Source organism: Aphelocoma coerulescens (assembly GCF_041296385.1).
Source record: "Aphelocoma coerulescens isolate FSJ_1873_10779 chromosome Z unlocalized genomic scaffold, UR_Acoe_1.0 ChrZ, whole genome shotgun sequence".
NCBI classification, from domain to species: domain Eukaryota; kingdom Metazoa; phylum Chordata; class Aves; order Passeriformes; family Corvidae; genus Aphelocoma; species Aphelocoma coerulescens.
The window spans coordinates 8,940,284-8,961,595 of NW_027184085.1; the positions used below are offsets into that span (position 1 = coordinate 8,940,284).

At 39.7% G+C, this 21,312-nt stretch overlaps 1 protein-coding gene across 1 annotated transcript in view; it reads left to right on the plus strand.

Moving 5' to 3' along the window:
• Nucleotides 1-21,312, plus strand: part of DNAI1 (dynein axonemal intermediate chain 1) — a 139,376-nt gene that overhangs the window by 3,587 nt on the left and 114,477 nt on the right. Inside the window, exons 2-9 of the mRNA XM_069001410.1 lie at nt 7,716-7,778; nt 9,603-9,692; nt 10,595-10,675; nt 12,462-12,588; nt 13,966-14,066; nt 14,831-15,001; nt 16,719-16,778; nt 18,869-19,003. Coding sequence (XP_068857511.1) covers nt 7,716-7,778; nt 9,603-9,692; nt 10,595-10,675; nt 12,462-12,588; nt 13,966-14,066; nt 14,831-15,001; nt 16,719-16,778; nt 18,869-19,003 — 828 coding nt within the window. The remainder of the gene's footprint in view (nt 1-7,715; nt 7,779-9,602; nt 9,693-10,594; nt 10,676-12,461; nt 12,589-13,965; nt 14,067-14,830; nt 15,002-16,718; nt 16,779-18,868; nt 19,004-21,312) is intronic.

A 21,312-nucleotide genomic window follows, 5' to 3' on the forward strand; every position in this document is an offset into this window, starting at 1 on the left:
TTTTGAACATGTGTGTCAGATTGGAAGTGTTTGTTCCAGATTTCGGTGCCTTTGCTATGTAGCTCAAGGAAAAGCCCTGAGTGACCAGTGTAGAGCACGCTGTGCTAATGTGTACCTCTGTGGCTGCACCCACCTCAAAGAGAAGCAAGATCTTGTTATGGCTCTTTAGCAGACATTGCACACATTTAGCATTTAAAATACAAAACCAGACTGTTCAATCTTATCAGTTAGGGCTAACCCCACTGTCAGGAACAGATCACTTAAGCAGTGTTAAGAAGGAGTCTGAATTAGGACAGTGAGACATTTCTTGTTACCCTTGTGGTCTTAAACCTACTGACATGGAAACAGCTTCTTTGCTGTGCAGCAAGTCATAAAAGAAGCAAATAGACCCCTTCCCCAAATACAGAAACAATCAGACACAGTTTACTTTTTTTGTATTTTCTTTTTTTTTTTTTTTCTTCCCTTGAAAAGGCTTTTAAGGTGCTTACTTGTTCTTTAACATGCATTAAACCATCCACAGAATATAAAATAAACATTCCATTTAGTGTAGCTCAGAAAACATTGTAGAATGTATTGGCAAATAGTGCTTAAATTGGCATCCCTAGTGTGTGCAAATAAATACCTGCTGCAGGGCAGGCTAGAAGTGACTTTTTTCCATGCTGTGATTTCTTGTGCCTTGTCCCAGCTGGTGGTTTACTATGGAGTTTACTAATATTCAAAACAGGAATAAAAAGCTAGCAGGAAACTTATTAAATAGTTTTACAGGAATGCCAGGCTTAGCTCTCATACTGTCTCTACCTCTTTCTTTTAGAATCCAGCAGGCACATTACTACATTACAACTACGTTATATGTTTCCCACCATTCTGGTTAATCTCTGTACTGTGCTGCAGAGGAAGTGGGCTGCAGGAACGTCTCTTTAATGATAATAAAAAAATATAGTTTGGGTTTGTCATTTGCCCTGGTGAGTGTTTCATTAATATGTAATCAATTTTCAGCTCTTGGAAAATTTGCTTAATATGAGCTGACACTTCAGCTTGGCAGGGTGACCAACCTGCATCCTCCCTGCCACTGAGTTCTCTGGATCTGCAAATCCAGGATTATTTGTCCAAATTTATGCTTTAAGCATAGGGAGAAATTTCTCATTCCTTAAGGAGTCCCTGAATAGTGGTGTCTGGCTCCTCACCGTACAGTGACCCATTGCAAGACCTAGTCTGAAAAGGACAGTTTAATCTGGCAGTATGGGAGAAGGATGTACCAGCCAGCAAAGGCCGTAGTGACAACCCTTATCCTGGATGGCAGCACAGCACAAGAGGTAACAATGACTGCATCTCCTACTTGGATGGTCAGGGCAGGCCCAGGATCTGAACCAGAGGAATAGGCACATTTTTCCTGAAGGCTTTCTGCGGTCACTAATTCAGGATTCAAACCGATTCTTAAATGAACACTGGCTCTTGAGAGTAAATCTCTGCTTCCTAGGTCACCAGAATGATTTATTTACCACCGGAATTGCCACTGACAAGTCAGAGGTTTTGTGCAGCAGATGATGAAATGGCTGAAAAGTAGGGCTCTAGAAAAAAACAGCTCAAAAGGAAACAGACTTGGAAAAAACTTCAGAGCTTTTGCTATTCAGTGAAGAATACCAAATAGCAATAGGCACTGATAGTCCTGTCTGGTTTGTATAAATTCATTTAATGAGTCTCAGATCAGCAGTTAGTGACTGTCATGTCACCAACAAAAGGGAGAGTAATGTGAAAAAACATGCAGATAGAGTGAGCTAGAAGAACAAGACTGAATGCATGGTTGAGTGTGATTTTTTATTTTCTTCATTGCAGGGTAATCTGGTGACATGTTACTAGGGTGTTGAGGGCAAAACTTCTAAACACTGCACATCTTTGATGGTTGCCCTCCCCTTCTTTTTCTTTTTGGATGCAGAAATATGATCACTCTTATGAAATGCCAGCCTGGTAGTGCTTTCTTTTAAAACTTTTTTTCATATATTCAGTGGTCTTTAGAAAGTAGCCAATAGTTTCTTCTTATTTTTGTTTTCCTATTTTATGATTACAAAAGATTTAAGTATATATTACCCAGACATCCTACCCAAAATACAGTTGGAAATGCTTGTTGGATTGCTCATCAGCAGGACAACTCTCTGCTGAAGTACTTGATTTTGCAGCTATTTGTACCTCTCAGTGGCTTGTTTGCAATAAAGGGAGCTGTGAGGAGGGAAAGGAATATTAAATGGCATTTAAAACATCACTTTTCGTCTGTTCCATCTGTTTCATCTGTTTCATCACTTTTCATTTTTATCATCCTGTTGGATTATGGTATCTTTTCTGTAGTCAATAGTTAAGTTGTCTTGTAGCATAGCAGATGTCTGGCCCAGGGAAGAATTCCTAGGTGCGTCTATCATTCGCACCCTGGAAGAAGGATCCAGAAAGAAACAATCACTTGGGTCTTCTGTAGCCTTAAAACATGATTGGCCTCTATGAATTCTGACTCTGGCATTTTTCTCTGGCGTGCCTGAGCACCTCCCGGAGTTGTCAGAGTTATGATGGTGAGCTGGAGGTGAGAAAGTCCTTAATGCCTCCTGCCAGTTCCTTAGCAAAAATGTCTCGTTTTTCCTAATATAAATTCCTCTTCCTGTTAATTAATACTACTATTAAAGCCAGGGATAGCAGCACATTTATTAGGAAGATCTATGAGGACTGTTGATTTTTTTTTTTTTGGTAGCAGAACCGTCTTTATCTAGAATTTGCTAAAATGTAACTATTTGGATTGAATAGTCCTTTGTCAGATGTCTGACTTATGCTATGGATTACAAAAAGCCCCTACCACTGAACAATATAAACCAATAAACTATAAACCTGGGAGGACTGAAGGGAGGCAGGAAACCTACAAAAACAAAGTATGTGATTATGGAATTAAGCTGTGTATCATAATGCCTGTGTCCAATGGGATGAATTGAATGTTTCCCCGGCAACCTTAATTCTCACATTTTCTAAGTTCTGAATGCTTCTCTTTGAGATGTTAATAATAGTCTGTTAACTTTTTTTCCCCCTTTAGCTAATGCACTACACAAAAATGTTCTTGAATTTTAAACATGCATATGAAGGCAAGTTATTGTTAACATCTTACAAGTGAATATACAATCATTATGTTGATTCACAGTTATAGTTTATTTTTTATTTGTATTGCAGATGTGTTCGTGACCTCTTCCCTATTGTACAAACACTGTGTGATGTATTTTAAGTAGCTGTCAGAACAAAAGGATTACATTTTTTTCATAGTTTATGGGTAGTGCATTGTTACAGTAAAAAGAAGAATCAGGAAGCAGTAACAATAATTCTGAGCCATGGTGGCAGGACACAAACTACCTAGGTGGTATTGAGGACTCTTTACAGCTAATGTGGCAGAGAGAAGTTTTAAAGTAATGTATGAAAAAGGACAATGTGCTGGCTTTGGAAAGATTTACAGGGAGCAGGAGCTTGCAAAAAAAACCCAGGTAAAGAACAAAGTGCAGATACACCAATAAAAAGGGATGTCAGGACTGCCCTTTTCATCAAGTGGCACAGCAGTACTGTCTGTGCTATTATCTGAATTAGGAGTCAAAGATTTCATATTCTTGACTTAATGTTTGCTCCCCAACTTGCTTCTTGTAATAGTTTTAAACAGACCTACTAGTTTTGATGACCTTCACCGACTGCTAATATTGTCAAAATACTAGGATCTCATCTTCCTTCATTTTATTTTTTTCATGTTTGTGCCACCTTTCAGCTGGGTTCCAAAAGTTGGAGATATTTCGGGATGAACTTTCTGCAGTATAGACAGCAGTAGCAGGAATGATGCTTGCAGAGCAAAGTATGTCTTCTGCTTTTTATGCTGACTTCTTTAGAGTACTGAGTCAAGTGGAGTTACAGTCTCTACCTTCACCTGCAAGAGTCCAGAATATCCAACAAATAAGACATTCAACTTTTGTTGTTGTTGAAGTAGGTCTCTGTGTTTGAGGGATGTTTCATCTGGGCAGGAGACAAGAGTTTTGCTGAATGACCCCAGAATAAGCTAAGGACCAGCTCCTTCCTAGACTGCTTCAGGTATGGCTGTCCTATCTTTGTGGAGCACACATGGAAGAACGCCCCAGGCCCACACTGATCTCTGTGTGCTGGGTCCCATCCTCCCACTTCAGGCTTAGCACGACTTTGGAGTGGGCTGTGTCCATACTGTGCAGCATTTGGCCAAGCATCTGTGTGGTAACAAAGTAGTTCTAAAGCATAACTGTTCAGGTTGGAGAGAGTGGTTGGAGCTTCTTTAGTTCAAAATACCAGAAATAATTAGTATAATTTTTTAACTTTCCTGTCAGTCATGTGCTTGCTCCCTGCTGTAGGGAACTACTTTGCTTAGTTCCAAGGAGCCCCAAAGCAAGCTGTCGCAGTCAGCAAGTAGAGGCTGGTAGGAAAGCAGGCATGAGACGTGGAGAAGGCTGGTAAATCTCACTGACAGATGCAATGAAACCTCTTCCTTGAACACCCTCTCTCAGTCATACACAACAGCCATCCTTTGATAAAGGTTAAAAACATGCATAGGGTCAAAGTTAAGACTTTCAGAGCCTGGTTTTGTATTTTGCAATAGTCTGTCAACTTTGTTGCACTCAAAATCTTGTATATGGGCAAAGAGAAGGCACAACTTATAAAACTAAAAATTTCATGTCAGTGTGACTGAAATTTTAGTCTAAATATTATCATCAGTCCGGATGTCTTCATTATAGAAAATAAGAAATATTTCTGTGCAAAAAAAAATTCATTAATAGTGATAATGCGGTTAAAGTTGTTGCATGCAAGCTTCCCAGTTTCTACCTCTTTTCTGGTATTGTGCTCACATTTCTTCTGTTCTTCTGGTTCCTAAAGTTGATGGTTTAATTTTACTGTTGGTGGTGGTGTTGGTGGGGATGTTACGACAAGTTGTCACCTGGACACCTTCATTGGGGATGATAAGATGTCCATTTTGATGGTTTCTTCTTCACGTGGAGTTTCTTTTATATGTTAGCTAATCTATTTTCGCAGGTTTCCCTTTCTCCATTGGTCTGGCGTTCCACACTACACTCAGTGTTAGTGCATATGATGCTTTTTCAGTGTGATAGATATTTTTTCTTTGTTTTCTTTGCTGCCCCTAAACCAGGTTTTGTTCAGTTTCCTTGTCTGCCAATTTGCAGTTCTCTAACTGCAGTGGTGAGATGCTTTCAGCGGAGTCTCCGATGTCAAGATTGTGCCCCATGTCTTATCATCCCCTGCCTGTACTCCTCCATGTCATGTCCTGGGTCTCCTCAGGGTCGCTCTATCATACCAGGCCTGTACTGTATCATTAAATTACTATCATAAAACCAGCATAGTACTGTACAAAGACGAAAGAAATAGAGCCAGCTAGCCACAGGTCCCTGGTTGATTAGAAAAATTGTTCATGTTCCATTCTACATACCCTTTATGGTATGGGAAGCAGGTCAGGGTTTGTGCTGCTTCCTTCCAGTGCACTCATAGCTCTAGCTTTTCTTTAGTCTCACTTTTGGATTTTAACACTGTTGCAGATATTTATTCACAGGTGTCTCTTCGGATTATGTTAATTCAAATCTGTGCAACTGCTAAAGCCAATTATCCTCAGATTGCCTTGTCAATGCCTTTGCTAATGGATAAATGCTTTTGTAGACCCACTTACAAAGGGTAATCGTAAGTAGACTTTGTTTCATGTTTAAAATTAAGAATTTGGTTTCAATTTGGATCTGAATAAAATTCTGCTCTGAAAATCTGTTTCAGTCACATCTAATTCACACATAGCAGGATCCTTGTCAGAGAGAATCCCCTGTTGCCCATTGCCAAGCAATCACATAGGGGAGACAGGCCAGCTGGGTGATCCAGTGTTCTCAGTAGTGGTTGTGACACAGGAGCTCTTGGCCTCTCTGCTCTGCAATCAGCCCACTATAGTGGGACTATAAAGAAAATATTGTAACTTTTATTTTCTCTACCTGCATCATAAAAATTTGTATTTCAAAGTGAGGCACATTTTCTAAGCATAGAAATGTATTGTTCTGCTCATTTTTCATCGTTTTTAATATGTATCTTCTGCAATAAAGATAATCCCAAATGCCTTGTTAGTAACAGCAGTTTTATATGTTTTAGCTTGTACAAAGAGAAATAACACAGAGACACCATCTCACATCTTTGCTGCACTTTGTTCTCCTCTGAAAATATTTCTTTTCTGAATTCTTATTGTCAAGACTTAACAAGTAGTGGGGCTTGACAAACAATGCTTGGGTTTCTGGGTCAAAGTCTTTATGGCTGCTTAATTGTTTAATACATAGGAAGTAGGTGGTGGAAATGAATATTAAATTTTCATAATTAAGGGGAATCATGAGAGGAGTGTAGGAATCTCTGTAGAGGCTTGTGCTCCTGAAAGTGTTCATAAGACATATGGAAAAGAAGAGGAAGAATAGATATTGTAATAAAGCTGGCCTTTCTAGAAGAACTAGGAAAACCAGATGAGAGAAACAATTAGCTGACTTAAAAAGCAAGCACCGATTCTGTGCATTACCATGTAGTTGTACCACAGGAGTCCTTGCTGTGGAAGTTGTGTGTGTTAAAAATGTGCATGGATTCCAAAATGACAGAATAAATTTGTGGAGAAAAAGGTTCAGTGATATGAAATAAAAAGGATAGCATTCCTGGTTCAAGTCCCTGTGGCAAGCTGAGAGGGCATCCTGGAGAGAATAAAATAGATACCTTCTTTTAAATAGTGTTGGTGAGAGATACTTGGCTAGGTGGACCTTTGATCTGAGCTGAAAGGCACTCTCTAATGTTCTTCTGAAGAAAATCAATCAGACCATGGGAGCTTGCTCTCCCACCCCTTCTTTTTCCTTGCCTCTTGTCTAGTACCCCTTCTTTTCTCTCCCAAAGTGCAACACTTTTTTCCAAGTAACTCTGCTTTTTTCATCCATACCATCAAACGTTATTTGTGATCCATCCTGAAACTGTTCTTGCCAAGGTTTCTAATGTTGTTTCCTTTGCTTGATTTATCAGCTCTCTCTCTTCCTTCAGGGTTCATGGTCCTGTCTATCCCTCAGCGTCTCCTCAAAAAGATCCTCTTCATTTCCTTTCCCACTTTCTGTTAAATTTTCACAAAGCTTTGCCACTGGTGCCCTTCTGTTTTAACTCTGGGTAGGATAGTCTCCCATTATAAGACACCCTATAAACAACTATTTGTTTTCCTTAAAGCTTGTCATAACAAATTTTCTGTGCTTTCATGTGTGCAGGGCGGTTGATAGTGGTTAATTTCCCAGCTGATCATCAGTGTTTTCTATGTTTTTTCAGTGCTGATGTCTTTGCGGGTGTGGATCTACTGTCTTTGGGCTCCCTGTGCCATGCAATCATTTGGGACAGGAGCAGCTTCTTAGTGTGTTTGACCAAGGCACTAAAATGTGTGTATGACATTTGGGTGTGTATCACAGACAGGCAGTAACTAGGACAGAGCCTGGCATTTCTTCATGCTGATAAACTGCTGTCTTGTGTTGTGAAAGTGACTGTCTTTCCTTCAGATAATTTATAGACAGAATGCTGGCATACTCAGCTTTTAAAACATACCATTGGAGCAAACATCAAACTTTTATTCTGCTTTGGCTAAATTAGGAAAAAAAATGCTTTGACTGTTTACATTGGATGTGTTCTCACTTCAGGGTCAAGGTGGACCTTCAGGAGGAAAGGCAGGAAAAGCTGGTAAAGCTGGACGTAAAAGACGGGTAAGATTCTCAAGTCTTAAAAAATGCTTTTTACTTTTTTTAGCTATGAGATGCAAAAAGGATTTAGTCTGAACAATGAGGGTTTTTTAACAAAATTGGTAGAATATCAACTGATTTAGCAGTAAAAGGTTGCTGTAGTTTCCACTGAGAAGGAAAATAAACCAGCAAGTTAGGATGAAAAATACCACCTAGAACAAAGGCACAATTTAGGTAAAATGCAATATGAAAAGATTAAAATAAAATGTTTGGGGTGTGAATTCCAAAATACAAGCTGACTCAGAAAGTGAGAAAACAGCCTGCTTACTTTAGAAAATTTGAAGTATAGCCCACATTCACTTAACAAAGAAGTACAAGCATTAGAGAAAATAGCATTTACTTTTTTGACTCATGAGAATGTTTTTACTTTTGGGCAAAGAAATGATTAGAATACCCTGATTTAATCTACCTTCCTCTTATTTAGCTCCATTGACATGGATGGAAGAACAGTCTACATGCATTTAAACAGGAATGTTGATAAACAGCTTTTCACTTCTTGGGAGAAATCACAGTCTCGTTAAATGTTCCTCTTTTCACCATTTAAAAATGGAAAGTTATTTACTTTTAAATGGAAATCATATATAAAAATGTTAAAACCACAATACTTCGTATCTGATTCACTAGGGAAAACAGCCACTGAACTAACTGGCATCGAATTGTGTATGATAAATGTCCTACAATCAGGTGTTCATGTGGGGAGCATTAAATCACAAACAACTGTTCTGCCATCATCATCTCTGGTGCACCAGAACGCCTGACCTTCCTTACAGTTTGCATCATTTAGGCTCCCTTGGGGAAAAAAATAAGGCTGCAGCCTGTGACTTTCCCTTGGCGCTTATGCAAAATTCTCTGTTGCTTTCAGCCACTGCACATTTTGACACAGTGTTGTGCTTTTTAGCTTCGTGGTGCTCTGCCCATAGCAAAGCATTGCTGGGTCCAGCCTCTATAACTGCAGCCAAAAGCTGTACTTATGCCTTGGACTCATCCTCAGCTTTGTATGGCTATAAAGTTAGCAGGCCTGAGAGAACTGTATTTACAAGAATGATTGATTTATTTTAAATCAACTCATTACACATTTTGAACTTAAGGGAGAAATTTTGCCTGAAGCAGTGAAGCACTTTAATCAGCAGCTCTGTGTTCTGACAGTTGTTTCTGTAAGGACAATTAATTGAAATGCATTCCTGCAGTGATTAATTTTCTTTTTAATGACCTTTTATCATGACATCAACCCAATGCTAGCACAGGGAGAACAGCAGTCTGTTTTTGGGAGAATGGAGACATGCTGGCCTTTGCAAGAAATTGGTTAACATTCCTTCAGGAGCCACATCCCTGCAGCTTTGTATTTTGAACTAAATTCTAAGAGCAGCTTATAGAATAACACATCAGGAGTAATTGCAGGTTCTTGGCTTGTGCCCTTGAGCAGTCCTTAAGTCCTATAATACCCTTGGGTATTATGTAGCAAGGGAAACAGAATTGCCAAGTTTTAAACTGAGATTGAAGGGGAATTGCTTGAGTTTTGTTATTGGAGTTAATCCAGTTTTGTGACAGGGCAGAAATTATCTTCAGACTGCAGCTCCTCCAACCCCCTGAACTCTTGCTGGCAAGTTTAGCCATATGAAAATCTTCAGATTTTGGCCTGCCATTTGTGTTCTTCTGCTCTGCTCAAGGCAAAAATGGGTGGGGGAATGTTGTTTTTATCTCTTTGCTCTGTGCCTCAAAAAGTGCTTTGGCAAGGAGCAAAACAGTCACAGTCTTGTTGTATTGCTGAGCTTGTCATTCTTGTTCTAGGATGAAGATGACTCCCCTGAAATTGGAGACGACTGGTTGACAGCAAGGGCTGGAGTCAGATCCCCAGATCAGCTGGAGCTGACTGAAGTTGTGAGTAAAGCAGTGCCTGTGCTGTCATGAGATATGTACAAAACTCTACAAGCAGAAGCCTACCCCTTGGTTTTGGAGGAAATTCTGCAAGAGTAAAACTCCAGTACTTGCTGAAGTACAGTGTCTGCAGTACCAACTGAAATGCCTTCCAAAGGAGAACATGGAGAGTGTGCTTTGAAATCCATTTCTGGTCTTGAAACACTAACTGCCTGGAGGTGATCCAAAAGGGAAAATGCGGCTGGGGCTTTACTCAGTTAAGGAGGACCCAGAGCCAACCCTGAGCTTTACAGGTGCCTGTGTGCGATACACAGGACAGGGAAGTGTCCTACAATTTTATTGCGATTTCTTCCAGATAGATTCAGTAGCATTGCAGTTGGTCACCCTTCCAACTGCAGTTGTTTCTCTCTGTTCACTCCCTTATAAAACTCTAGCATTGTTCCCTGCCCTTCAACTATCTGTGAAAGGGAGGCTTTATGTACTTCCCCCAACTCAGGGAGTAAAATTAGTTAACAGCAGTACTTTTCTTTGTTCACAGTGGTCAATCCTGAAAGCACTGCTACTGAGCTTATTGTTTATTTTTGGACATTGTAAATTTTGAAGACACAAGTTGTCTATCTCACCCTATAGAATGCAGCTAGCATTTTTCAAGTGCTAGCATGTCTTAGATAAGATATAACATCGAGAAAGCCCACTGAAATACTGTGGTAGGAAGCAGGATGACTGTTCTGGATTCCACTCTGAGCCAGGTTGGCCCCAAGCACTGTTCTTGTGGTGGCATCAGCTGCATATGAGGTATCTGCAACAAACTGAACATCACAGAACTGAGCATGAACACCGTGTTGCTGTACATTGTATTAGTAGTGAAGTTTTATTTACAATACTATTTTGTTTCCATTCCAAAGGAATTAAAAAAGGAAATTACACGTACCTTGACAGCTAAAAATCCCCATATTCCCCGGGATATCGTCAGATACAACTTTAAAGTAAGTGTGACATGACCCATAAAACCAGAATTTTTTGCAATTAATTGGTTTTGTGTTTTCCTTTGATTTATAACCAGGTAAATTTTCTTTCAATGTGGCTACATCTTGTTACATATGTACTGACAATGGTTCTTAAAGGGTTTTTGTAAAGGGTAAAAGTCTAAAAGCATGGATGTATTTATTTAGAAGTAGGATATCACAATTCCAGAACAAGATCTGTCAGTGAATGTAGTTAATGCAGTTAATCTCAGGTAGTAACTTTTCCCATCCTGTGGTGGTTAAAGCACATAAGGCAAGGCTTTTCTCAGTCAGTAAGAGCTATGCCTCAGTATCCACACATGAAGGTTGAATTATAGGAGAGCTCAGAAATGTGTTTTGTGAAATCACTGACCAGCTTTATTCATGATGAATAGGAGTGAGCAACAGACAACCACAAGACATCCAAGAGTCACACCTTCAAATTTGTGTGTGCAGGGGACACACTTCATTACCCTGGAGCAGCCTTCTTCCCCTACCAACACAGGCAGTCACACGGGAAGGGTGAAGTGGTGCCTTTGCCTCCCACTCCTCCCAGGGAAGGATTACATACCCTGAAAGAAAGGGCATGGGGACAGCTCCTCCCACTCTGGCATTGAATTAGCCCCAACTTCAGGCAGGTGTTGTGGTTTAATCCCGGCTGGCCACTAAGCCCCACACAGCCACTCACTGACTCTCCCATGGTGGGACAGGGGAGAGAATCAGAAGAGTAGAAGTGAGAAAACTCATGGGTTGAGATGAAGACAGTTAATAGGGAAAACAAAAGCTGTGCAAAGCAAAACAAGGAATTTGTTCCCCACTTCCGTGGGCAGGAAGTGTTCAGCAATCCCTAGGAAAGCAGGGCCCCATGTTGCTTAATGTTTACTTGGTAAGATACACCCCATCCTTACAAACATCCCTCCAATTCTTCTTCTTCTTCCCCCCAACATTCTTCTTCCCCCAGCTTTATATGCTAAGCATAGCACCATTTGGTATGGAATATCCTTGTGGTTATATGGGTAAGGTAGTGGTGAAGTGGGATGGGGAGCAGAACTCTGTGCAAATGCTGCTCAACAATAACCAGAACATCCCTGTGTTATCAGCACAGTTTTCAGCACAAATCCAAAACACAGCCCCACAGTAGCTACTGTGAAGAAAATGTTCTCTGTCAAAACCAACACCTAAGGGAAGAGAAAACCAGCCAAAATATTCCCAAGTCTGTCTCACCTCTGTTCTGCTGTACTTGTTTGACCAACCATTACAAGATTCCATAGAAAGGAAATCAGTTTTGTGGAGTCAAATAAGGTCCTTCTCTTCTACTTGGAGCTGAAGTTTTCCATATTTATGGTATATAGACAGGTGATCAGTAATCCATATCTTCAAATTCTCCACACTGACTGAAGTGGCCTCAGTGCTATGCTGTGATTGGTACAGTAAGCAATCATATATTTAAGAAGAAACTACTGAAGCATCTGTGTTCTGTAGTGGCTTCTGATTGCTTTTAGGTGCAGCTCAAAACTAAATTATACAGATTGAGTTGTTCTTTACTGTAAAGATGGTGAGGCACTGGAACAAGTTGATTCCCCAACCCTGGCAGTGTTCAAAACCAAACTGGATGGGGCTTTGAGCAACCTGGTCTAGGAGAAGGTGTCCCTGCCTGGGGCAGGGAGGTTGAAGCAAGATGTTCTTTAAGATCCCTTCCAGCCTAAACCATTCCATGATTCTGCGATTCTGTGATTCTGTGATTTTGTTGGGTTTTCCCTTTTTGTAGGAGCGAGCATACAAGATAGTGGACGATATGGATCAAACAGCCATTCACTTCACTTTGAATGGAAACTTGGTACCCAAAGATTCTGATGAAGGCAGACGCCAGAGTATCAAGTCAAGCTCTGAAGCAGGTAGGTTTATTGTCTGAAATCACAATAATTTTCGGATAGGCGCTGCTTCTGCTTATTCAACATGATGGAATGATCATGCTGCATTACCATGGAGTTAAACAGCTCCTACTTTGGCTTGCATCCTTGCTGGCAATCAAAATTAGAAAAAATAATCAGCCAGATGTTTGCTGCAGTCTAGAAAATGGTGTGTGTTTTTTGAGTCATTTGAATGCTGAAATTTTCAAAGTTATTTAGTGTCTTTTAAACATCTTTCACTACCATTAGTTGGACATACATATCTGAATATTAGCCTGCTTTGAAAGTTTCAGACACGGTTTAAAGTATTAAAGCAGAAATGTTTGGAATCTAGGTGATTGTTCAGGACGCTGTCACATGCTTGACTAGTTCTTAAATTCTGACCAAGACCTCTACTTTCAGACAATGTGAGATACAAAATCCTGAGCTACTTGGACCTTTGATCTGAGTTACTATCACCACTCTTAGTTGTTGAGACAAAAAGATACACTAATGAGAAACTGAAAGCTCTGTTGTTAGCAAAGAGTTCTAGGTTTGAATTTTCAGCAGGGAAGGATGTACTGGCTAGTGATTTTATTGTATTTCTGCGATTTGTGAAGGGAGAATTTCTGTCACAATGAGTGTTCTTTCAAGGTGGTAACTGCCAGGCACAACCACAACACTAGATAAGCTCCTGAGAATAGTTCTTACTTTCAGCTTCTAAGGGTCAATGTCTCCTTTATTTTACACTTAAGAAACTGTGCATGATGATTTGAAGTAGGGAAAAGTGCTTAACAGGATCTTCAATGCCATGAAATCATGGATTTTTGGCAGTGTTTTTCATACATTCCAAAGCAATTAGTTTCAAGTGGCTCGATGCTATCATGGTTACAGTCAAGGCTGTGATTGGTATGTAGACATCCATCATTCTCTAACAAGACTAGTATATTAATTTTTATCCATATAAACAAGAGCAACCCTGTTATAACTTCTGTGTGCCTTGAAAACATTCTTAGTAGTTGTACATAACTGCAGACAATTTTGGAGGATAGAAAGGTCTAGAGCTGAAGGGATACCCAGAAACAAAGTCACACAGATCAGAAATGGGTTACAGAAGTTTGCTCTGAGTCAAAATATTTACTTTTAATTTCAGTTCATCCAGAAATACTGCAGATGCATTCTAGAAATAACATTGTCACCTTTTGTGGCTTTGAGCAAACAATTGTTCTCCAAAGTGGGGATTTGTTACTGTCTTGTCTAATGAGACAGCATTAGGAAATGATACATATGTATATCAATGCTCCAGAAGACAGAAGATCTGCAGAATATTGGATAGGATGTCCTGTTATTCCAGACTCATTCCTTTATCCTTTCTGTCATCAGAAAAGACTCCTGTTGAGGAGGAAAATGCTCCTGTGGAGGCTTCTGCTGAGACAGCTGAAAAGGCAGAGGTTAAAGATGAAGAACCCACAGGAGATGCTGAAGTAATTCTCTGTCCATTTTATTTTTAGTATTAGCTTTTAAATTGCATTACTATAAAATGGGTTTGCTTCTGTGATTGATTCTTTTGTGTCTGAGATGTCAGTGCTGTAGGTGAGAACCTGCAGGTTCTGCTGGACAGCTGGGGTCCTGCTGCCATTTTTCAGATGCAGAAGCTGTGTAGAGGGATCATACCAGATCTATCTTTATCCAGATATTCTATCAAAATAGAGTGTAATTTGCTGGATTCTGGAATCTTCCTGAACAGTATGTCCATTGGTGAAAAACAAAATGTGGAGGAGTGAAAGCAGCAGGCATAACTGAATGAAATAAATAGTGGCCCATTTTAAAGGCAGCTGATAGGAAAGGAGTAGCCTGTGAGAAGTTTGTTCTTATCCACACAGCATCATAACCCACACAGTGTCAGAGTTTCAGGTGAAACTTGTCTGGCAAGGAAATGAAAATGCAGGGTAATGGGTCTCTAACAGAGTCTTCTGGTCCCTGAGTCCATTTTACCAAAGGCAGCTGTGCTATATTTTCTCTCTCATGACAGGTTTTGTTTTAAAGCAATTTCAGTTCCTGGGTTTCTATATTCCTGTTTAGATATCATTTCAGAATCTCCTTGATTAGAGTGCTGAAAGTGTCCAAATTTGGATCTTAAGTATTTGAATTTTCAATTACAATCTCCTTCGCTAGGCAGCAGTCTGAGAAGAAAAGAAAGAGACAACTGGTTCTCTCAGGGTGTAGTCACTGCTGTATTTTCTTGCAGGCTGCAGAAGAGGGAGAAGGAGAGGCAGAGGCAGAGGGGGCAGAAACAGCTGAAGAAGCTGAGGCAGCAGAGGCAGAAGAGCCTCCTACTCCAAAAGCGCCAGAGAAGAAGCTTGCAAACCAGTTTAACTTCATTGAGAGAGGTACAACTACGTACCACAATCCTCTGCGGGTATGTTGCTGTTTGCTTCAGTGACTTGGAGGATCTTTCCTTTGGGAGGGCGTGTAGATCATCTGTGTTTTTGTCATATCCTGTGATCTGTCCATACTATTAGGAAAAAAAGTATAGTGGTTGTACTATTGTAAAACATTTAGTGTGGTGAAAAGGGTGATAGAAAATTTCTTGTCTCATGAACTCTTGGACAGCCTACAAAAAGTTTTGATCCTTCTGTAAGTCCTTAAGCCTCTACTTGGATACAATATTTTTTCATGTCTATTTTGTCATCTGCAAAAGTACAGAGCAATGATTAGGGTAGTAGCTGAGGACTTGGAATGTGTGAAAGCAATTTCTGTTTGTCACTGGGTCCTTTTATGGTCTTGTAGTTCAATTCTTATTAATGGATCAGAGATATAAGTGCCCATATATTAAAAGGACAAATGTGTTTGGGCTTTTATTAAGCATGGGTACTAGAGTAACAAACGTATGTAAGTATGACAAATCTGTACTTCTTGTACATGGTACATCTCCCTCCCACTCTGTGTGCACTTTCCAATCAGTACAGACCCAAAACCTTTTGTTCCTTCCCTAATTTTTTTGCTGAACCTACAGCCATTCCCTGTGAGCATGTTTTCATGGGGCCTTCTGACTGAGCAATCCTGGTGATATTGGCTCCTGACTGAGTGCTCAAAAAGGAATTTTCTACATCAGGGATACAAGTTTCAGAGAGAAAATTCTCTTGTTCTCCTTGCTGCATTGGCATATAGATATCTTCCCCAAAGAGCCTGTCTGTTTTCTTACAGCCATTACACCTAAAGTTAGATGCCTTTACATATGATGCACTTGGAGAGAGATATGAGTTACTGTGCTGCTGGAGACAGAAGATCTCAGGAGAGTTTGTCCAGCAGTGGGGTGCTTGCTATGAAGTTTGAGCTAAGATTCTGTATCATTCAAAAATCTCAGTGGTGGCCATGGAATTTCTTATTTCTTTGTTCCCAGATCTGCATAATCTCTTCTTCTCAATGTTTTTATTGGGAGAAGCCTGTGTGTCTCTGTATGATTCTGCCTTTGAAAGTAGAATATAGACCTTAAATAGCTGCATAGTACTGCTATGTGCTGTACAGGATGTGCAGTTTCCACCTCTGAGATATCTTCGTTTCAGAGGTTAGTGAAATGCTATAGGCAGCTTCTTAAAAATGTTCTGACACAGCAGTTTTTTGAAAAAACATGATGTTCTTTTAAAGGAACGTTTCACATAAATATATTAATATATTCCAGAATGTTGATGTAAGGATGGTAAAAATATTATTTCAGTAGCATCAGATGAATTGTTTATAAGTTTTGTTCTGTTCAACTCTTTTGTTCTGACTGATGTTTCCAACTGTTTTTTTAATATATAGGACAAAACTTTTCAAATTTGGTAGGATGCCATAACTGATACTGTAATTGGTACCAGAACATTTCAAATCGTAGAGCGGAAAAAAAAACATTTGAACTTCTTCAAAATTAACTACTGAAATATTTAAAGTATGTGGGAAAAAATCAGAAGGTCTTGTGAATGTTCTTTTGTTCCACAAAATATCTTTCTGTAGTTCCATGATCATCGTGTTGTGCAGTGCTCTAGGAGTCTTTTGGATATCAAGTTATTCATTTATGCAGACTGTTTCCACAACTGGACTATGTCACTGCAGAGGGCTTCAATGCTGCTTCTTCATGCTTTTTCTTTTTTCAGGAAAAAGGATATCAAACTGACCCTGCACCTTATGAAACTTTCTCAGCCAATGTTAACCAGGTATCTATATCTATATCTTTATCTATATCTATATCTCTCTCCATTTTATCTTTAAAGTTGTTTTAGAATATATTTTGGAAATTGAGGTGTGAGAAAGTTAAAACTGGATTATTGTGTTTGCATTCCTTGCAGTGGAAAGAATTCCTTTATTGTGACTTTGATCTCTCTTTTGAATCTGACAACAAACTAGTATGACCCTCTCTTCTGCCTTAATGGGTGAACTTGCTCATGGTTTATATTTCTAAGCTTCAGTGTCTTGGTTTAGATTCTTTTCACTGGTTTATTTTTTGCCAGCCACCCTGGCTTGTCTGCTTTAGAGGGTCTTAAGTTAATGAAAATGGGGGAACCACAGGGTGAGAATAGATTTGGATTCAGCAAGAGGTGGGCTGCAACTTGCAGGTACTGGTTCCTCTAGGGACATAGGTCTTTTTTGGAGTATTGTTAAGAATTTGGCATAAGCAGCACCTGAGTTTTTACTTCGTCTGAGTTTAGCTGTATGCAAAAGCAGGTTTCTAAAGCCCAAAGCTGAACCAAATGAGAGCTACAGCATAAGGAACATAGAAGACCTGTTGCAGGAGACTTAGCTCTCTTTTATGTTGTGGAAATGTGCCTATCTGTTCATGATGAAAAACTGTATAGCATTTGCTGCAGCTCTTAAAAATGTGAAGAAATCTATTTTGGATAAAATTTCACACATCGAATATATTGCAGCTTTCAGTGGAAAGGGAACCCAGCCAGTTCTGTTGTTTAATTCTCAGATATTTGCAAAAATGTAATTGTGTTTGTCACAGATACAAACATTGTTTCAAAGTAGTGTATCAAACTGGTATTGAAACATTGGTTTGTTACCAGTGAGAGGAGGAACACCCAAGAGACGCTGTAAGGTAAGGCCCGCAACTTAAAAAATGCTGTTGTAGGAAAGTGATAGGAAGGGGAGTGAAGGTATCTCTGTCAGGTTAAAAACTGTAATCCATTCTATTCCTAAACCTGAAATTACAGTGTAATTGGCCTGAGATCTTCCCTCCCTCCAGCTGGAGTTTTCTTCCATTTTTCTTCTGACAGTGAGATGTCCTGAGACTTAGAACAGGGGTCTTTCAGATAATTAGGCTGTGACTCAGATTTTGCATTAAATGTTTGAAAGCCAAGAGGAAAAGTTCTCCATTGGTTTCTTTTTATATTGTTGACATTTCAGTGGGTCTAAAATAGTGTTTTTATATAAAGTCTTTTTTTCCTCAACTCTTTTTTCCTTCATGTTCTTTCTTATGCTCACAATTTCCTATTCCAAGCTTTTCTGTTCTACTCCTTCTCATACTTGTCTCATTTTCTTTGTCCTTTCCCTGATGTTTGGAACACCTTTCCATCTCATTTCTGCCTGCAAATTTACAACACAATACAGTTTTTGTTTTTTTCTAAAGAGTACTGCTACCTTTATTCCAATGTTCTAGTCCATATTCTGTGTTTGAATCATGCTCCCTATCCAAGATGATGTGTCAGATTACCTTTTGTTTGTTCTGAAAGTAATATACCTGCTTCAAATGCAATACTAGGATTTCAATACTAATGAGTAATTCTTAAGAGAAACTACTTTTGGATCTACTCAAGTAAGACATGTGTGGCATGTGGCATAGCAGAAGATGTAAAACTGCTCTCAGTTTCCATTTGATCATATGCTGCAGAGTTGGAGTCCAAGTTTAAATTGTGTTAAGCAACTACAATTTAATTTTCCAACACCACATGAGAAATGTCATAAAGCAAATGTTTAATGCGTGTTTCCTATTAAACACTGGCAAATTAGACAAACACAAAGTCCTGCAAAAATAAAGGTGGGGAGTCAAAGCAGCAAGTAAAGTGTTGGAGGAAAGAAATCATTAGTAATGCAGTAATTTGTTCTGAAAGTAAGACCTGCTCCATCATGCTTTAAAAATCCTGGACCTCAACTAATTTCTTTTTGTGCAAGAAGGCAGATGTTCAGCTAATTCCAGCAGCATTGGTACTGTTGTGATGACCATCATATTTTTGTGATGGTGTAGATGGCTGTTCTAAGGAATATGATCAGGTCCTGATAAATCCTGCCTCTGTCTGTCTCTCAGTGGTATATCTATGATGCCTATATGGAGGAACTTGAGAGAATGGAAAAGGCAAAAGAGAAAGAAAAAGCAAAACCTCAGGTGGTAAAGAAAGAAGATAAGAAAACAGGAAGAAAATTATCCTATGTGGAGCCACAGGTATGTTTCATAATGTGGGGGAAAAGGCTGTTCAAAGTGGTGGTGGGTGTATCTGTAGAGCAAGTCAGGTGAAAGCAAATCATGCTGGCTGGGTAGCTTGTTGTCTTAGTGGGCAAGTAACAACTTTAGGAAATGCAAAAAATAGTTTTTGCTAGAAATGGTATTTCCAAAACAGGATTTCTGTTGTGCTGTATAAAACAGGATTTTGATTTTGCATAATGTTATTTTCAAACCTGATTTCCAAGTGAGATATATAGTTTTGTTCATTGTGTTTGTGTTGCATTTTTGATTATTATGTGAGGGATAAAAGAACTAAATACATAGAAACACCTGTGATTTTTCAAAGAATTTTAAGTGATGATGCTTTTACATACAATGTTTCAATCTGAAAGGCAATGAAATATAGGATTATTTCAAAATATAGCACTGTATGTGGGAGTGTGTTTGTTTTCGTTCAGTCCGGGTCTCCCCTTTAAGTTCTGTATGTTTGGTATACCCCAGTTGGCACTCTCCCTGTTTTATTGAAATCACCCCATGTATCAGTTTTGTCTCCTCCCAGGACCCTGTCCGTCACTCTGGCTCCCCTCCCAGGCATCTGGAAAGTTCTAGCCAGGGGGCCAGGTGATTGGCCCTGGGAAAGGAGTTCCTCCCTTCCCCCGTTACAGTTGGTTCCCTTATGTGTCCCTCGTTCTGTTTGCCGCACCCTTCCCTTCCCTGGTTGGTTGTTCTGTAATCCCTCCCTTGTCTCCTCCCTGCCAATAAAATCCATTGCACGAGGCTTCCAGGTGCTCAGAGTTGGGCACCTCTGGTGGTTGTGGTTCTCAGTTCGGAGGACCAATAAACTTTCTGGATTTAACCCAACTCTGAGCCTGCCCCCTTTCCTCCGCCGTCTGCCTTCATCGCCGCGGTCCCTTGGAAGGACCCACGAGCCAGACCTCTGATCCCTCCGATATCAGAGGCTGGCCCCCGCAGCCTGCTGTGTCCCGAGCTGACCGGGCTGAGTGGGAACTGTTCCTAGGGTACACAGAGGCAACTGTAGTAAAACACTTTTCACTATTTTTTAATTTTAATTTTTAATGATTTTATAGAATTACAATTTATACATTTTCTAATTATAGATATGTAAGTGGCATGCTTCTCAGAGTATTAGGTGTCCTAACACCTGCCACGCCTGGAGCTGATGCCGTGACCTTGCTGTGAGGGTGATACTGACTCCCAATCCAGACTTCTCTGTCAGGAATAGCCTAGGAGTGCCTTGTGGGAATTACATGGTTCATTCCACCAAAGGGAAAGTATCCCCATCTTAAAAATATCATCCCACTTCAAGCACGGAGTGTAAAATATAGAGGACGATATGGCAACTCTGAAAGATTTTCTTCTTGTTCCAAAATGTTTTGAATGGGTTCAGGAAGTTTCTATTATGGTTTAAGTGGCTGGTTCTTTCTTCCCTAGTCTAAGGTAAACCATTTGGAAGGCAAACTGAAGTAATTTCTGTAATGGCTGGAGCACAATATACTGAGAACTATAATACAGAATCATGGAAATCAGTTCATAATTTTCTCCGAATAGGTGTAGACTTATCTACGAAAGTAATATATATATATAGAGAGAGAGAGAGAGATGTATATATGTGTGTGTGTGTAATACGACTCCTGAAACTGGCTTTAGCTCTTTCATGCCATATGGCCAATACAACAGTGGAGGATTTGGCTGGTTTAGCCATGAAGCAGCACTCTGCCAGCATAAACCTTACAGTATAAACAGACCAGGAGCATGTTCTGACAGGCTTCTTCCTGTGAATTGTGCCATGGAAATTCACAGTCCTTTTGAAAACCAGTAAACCTTTCACCTGAGTATGTTTCAGAGAATTAAGCCTGAAGTCAACATCACAATTACAGGCTTAAAGGGTGGACTGCTAAAAACTGATAATGAAAACAAGTAAATATTCTACCAATGAAACCATATTGTAAAACATCTGCTGCCCACTCTACTGACAACAGTGGGAAGTTGAAATCCAATCGCTCATAACTGTCCCTTTGGTGTTTTTCTTTTCACACTTAACACTTTCTAGGGGGCTTGAAGGGAAGCCAAAAAGTCGATGCAGTGGATAAGTGAAAGGAAAAGCTTCTTTATGCAGAGCTAGTGTCCCAAATTGAGGTGCTCTGTGAGGCTGGTCAACCAACCTGAAATATATGAAAAACCTGATGAATTCTTCACACATTGACTGGAAAAATGCCACCTGAAGTACTCCAAGGCTCAGATCAGACTTAAAACAGTCATCATGTCTGTTCAGATGTAGGTTTATGGAA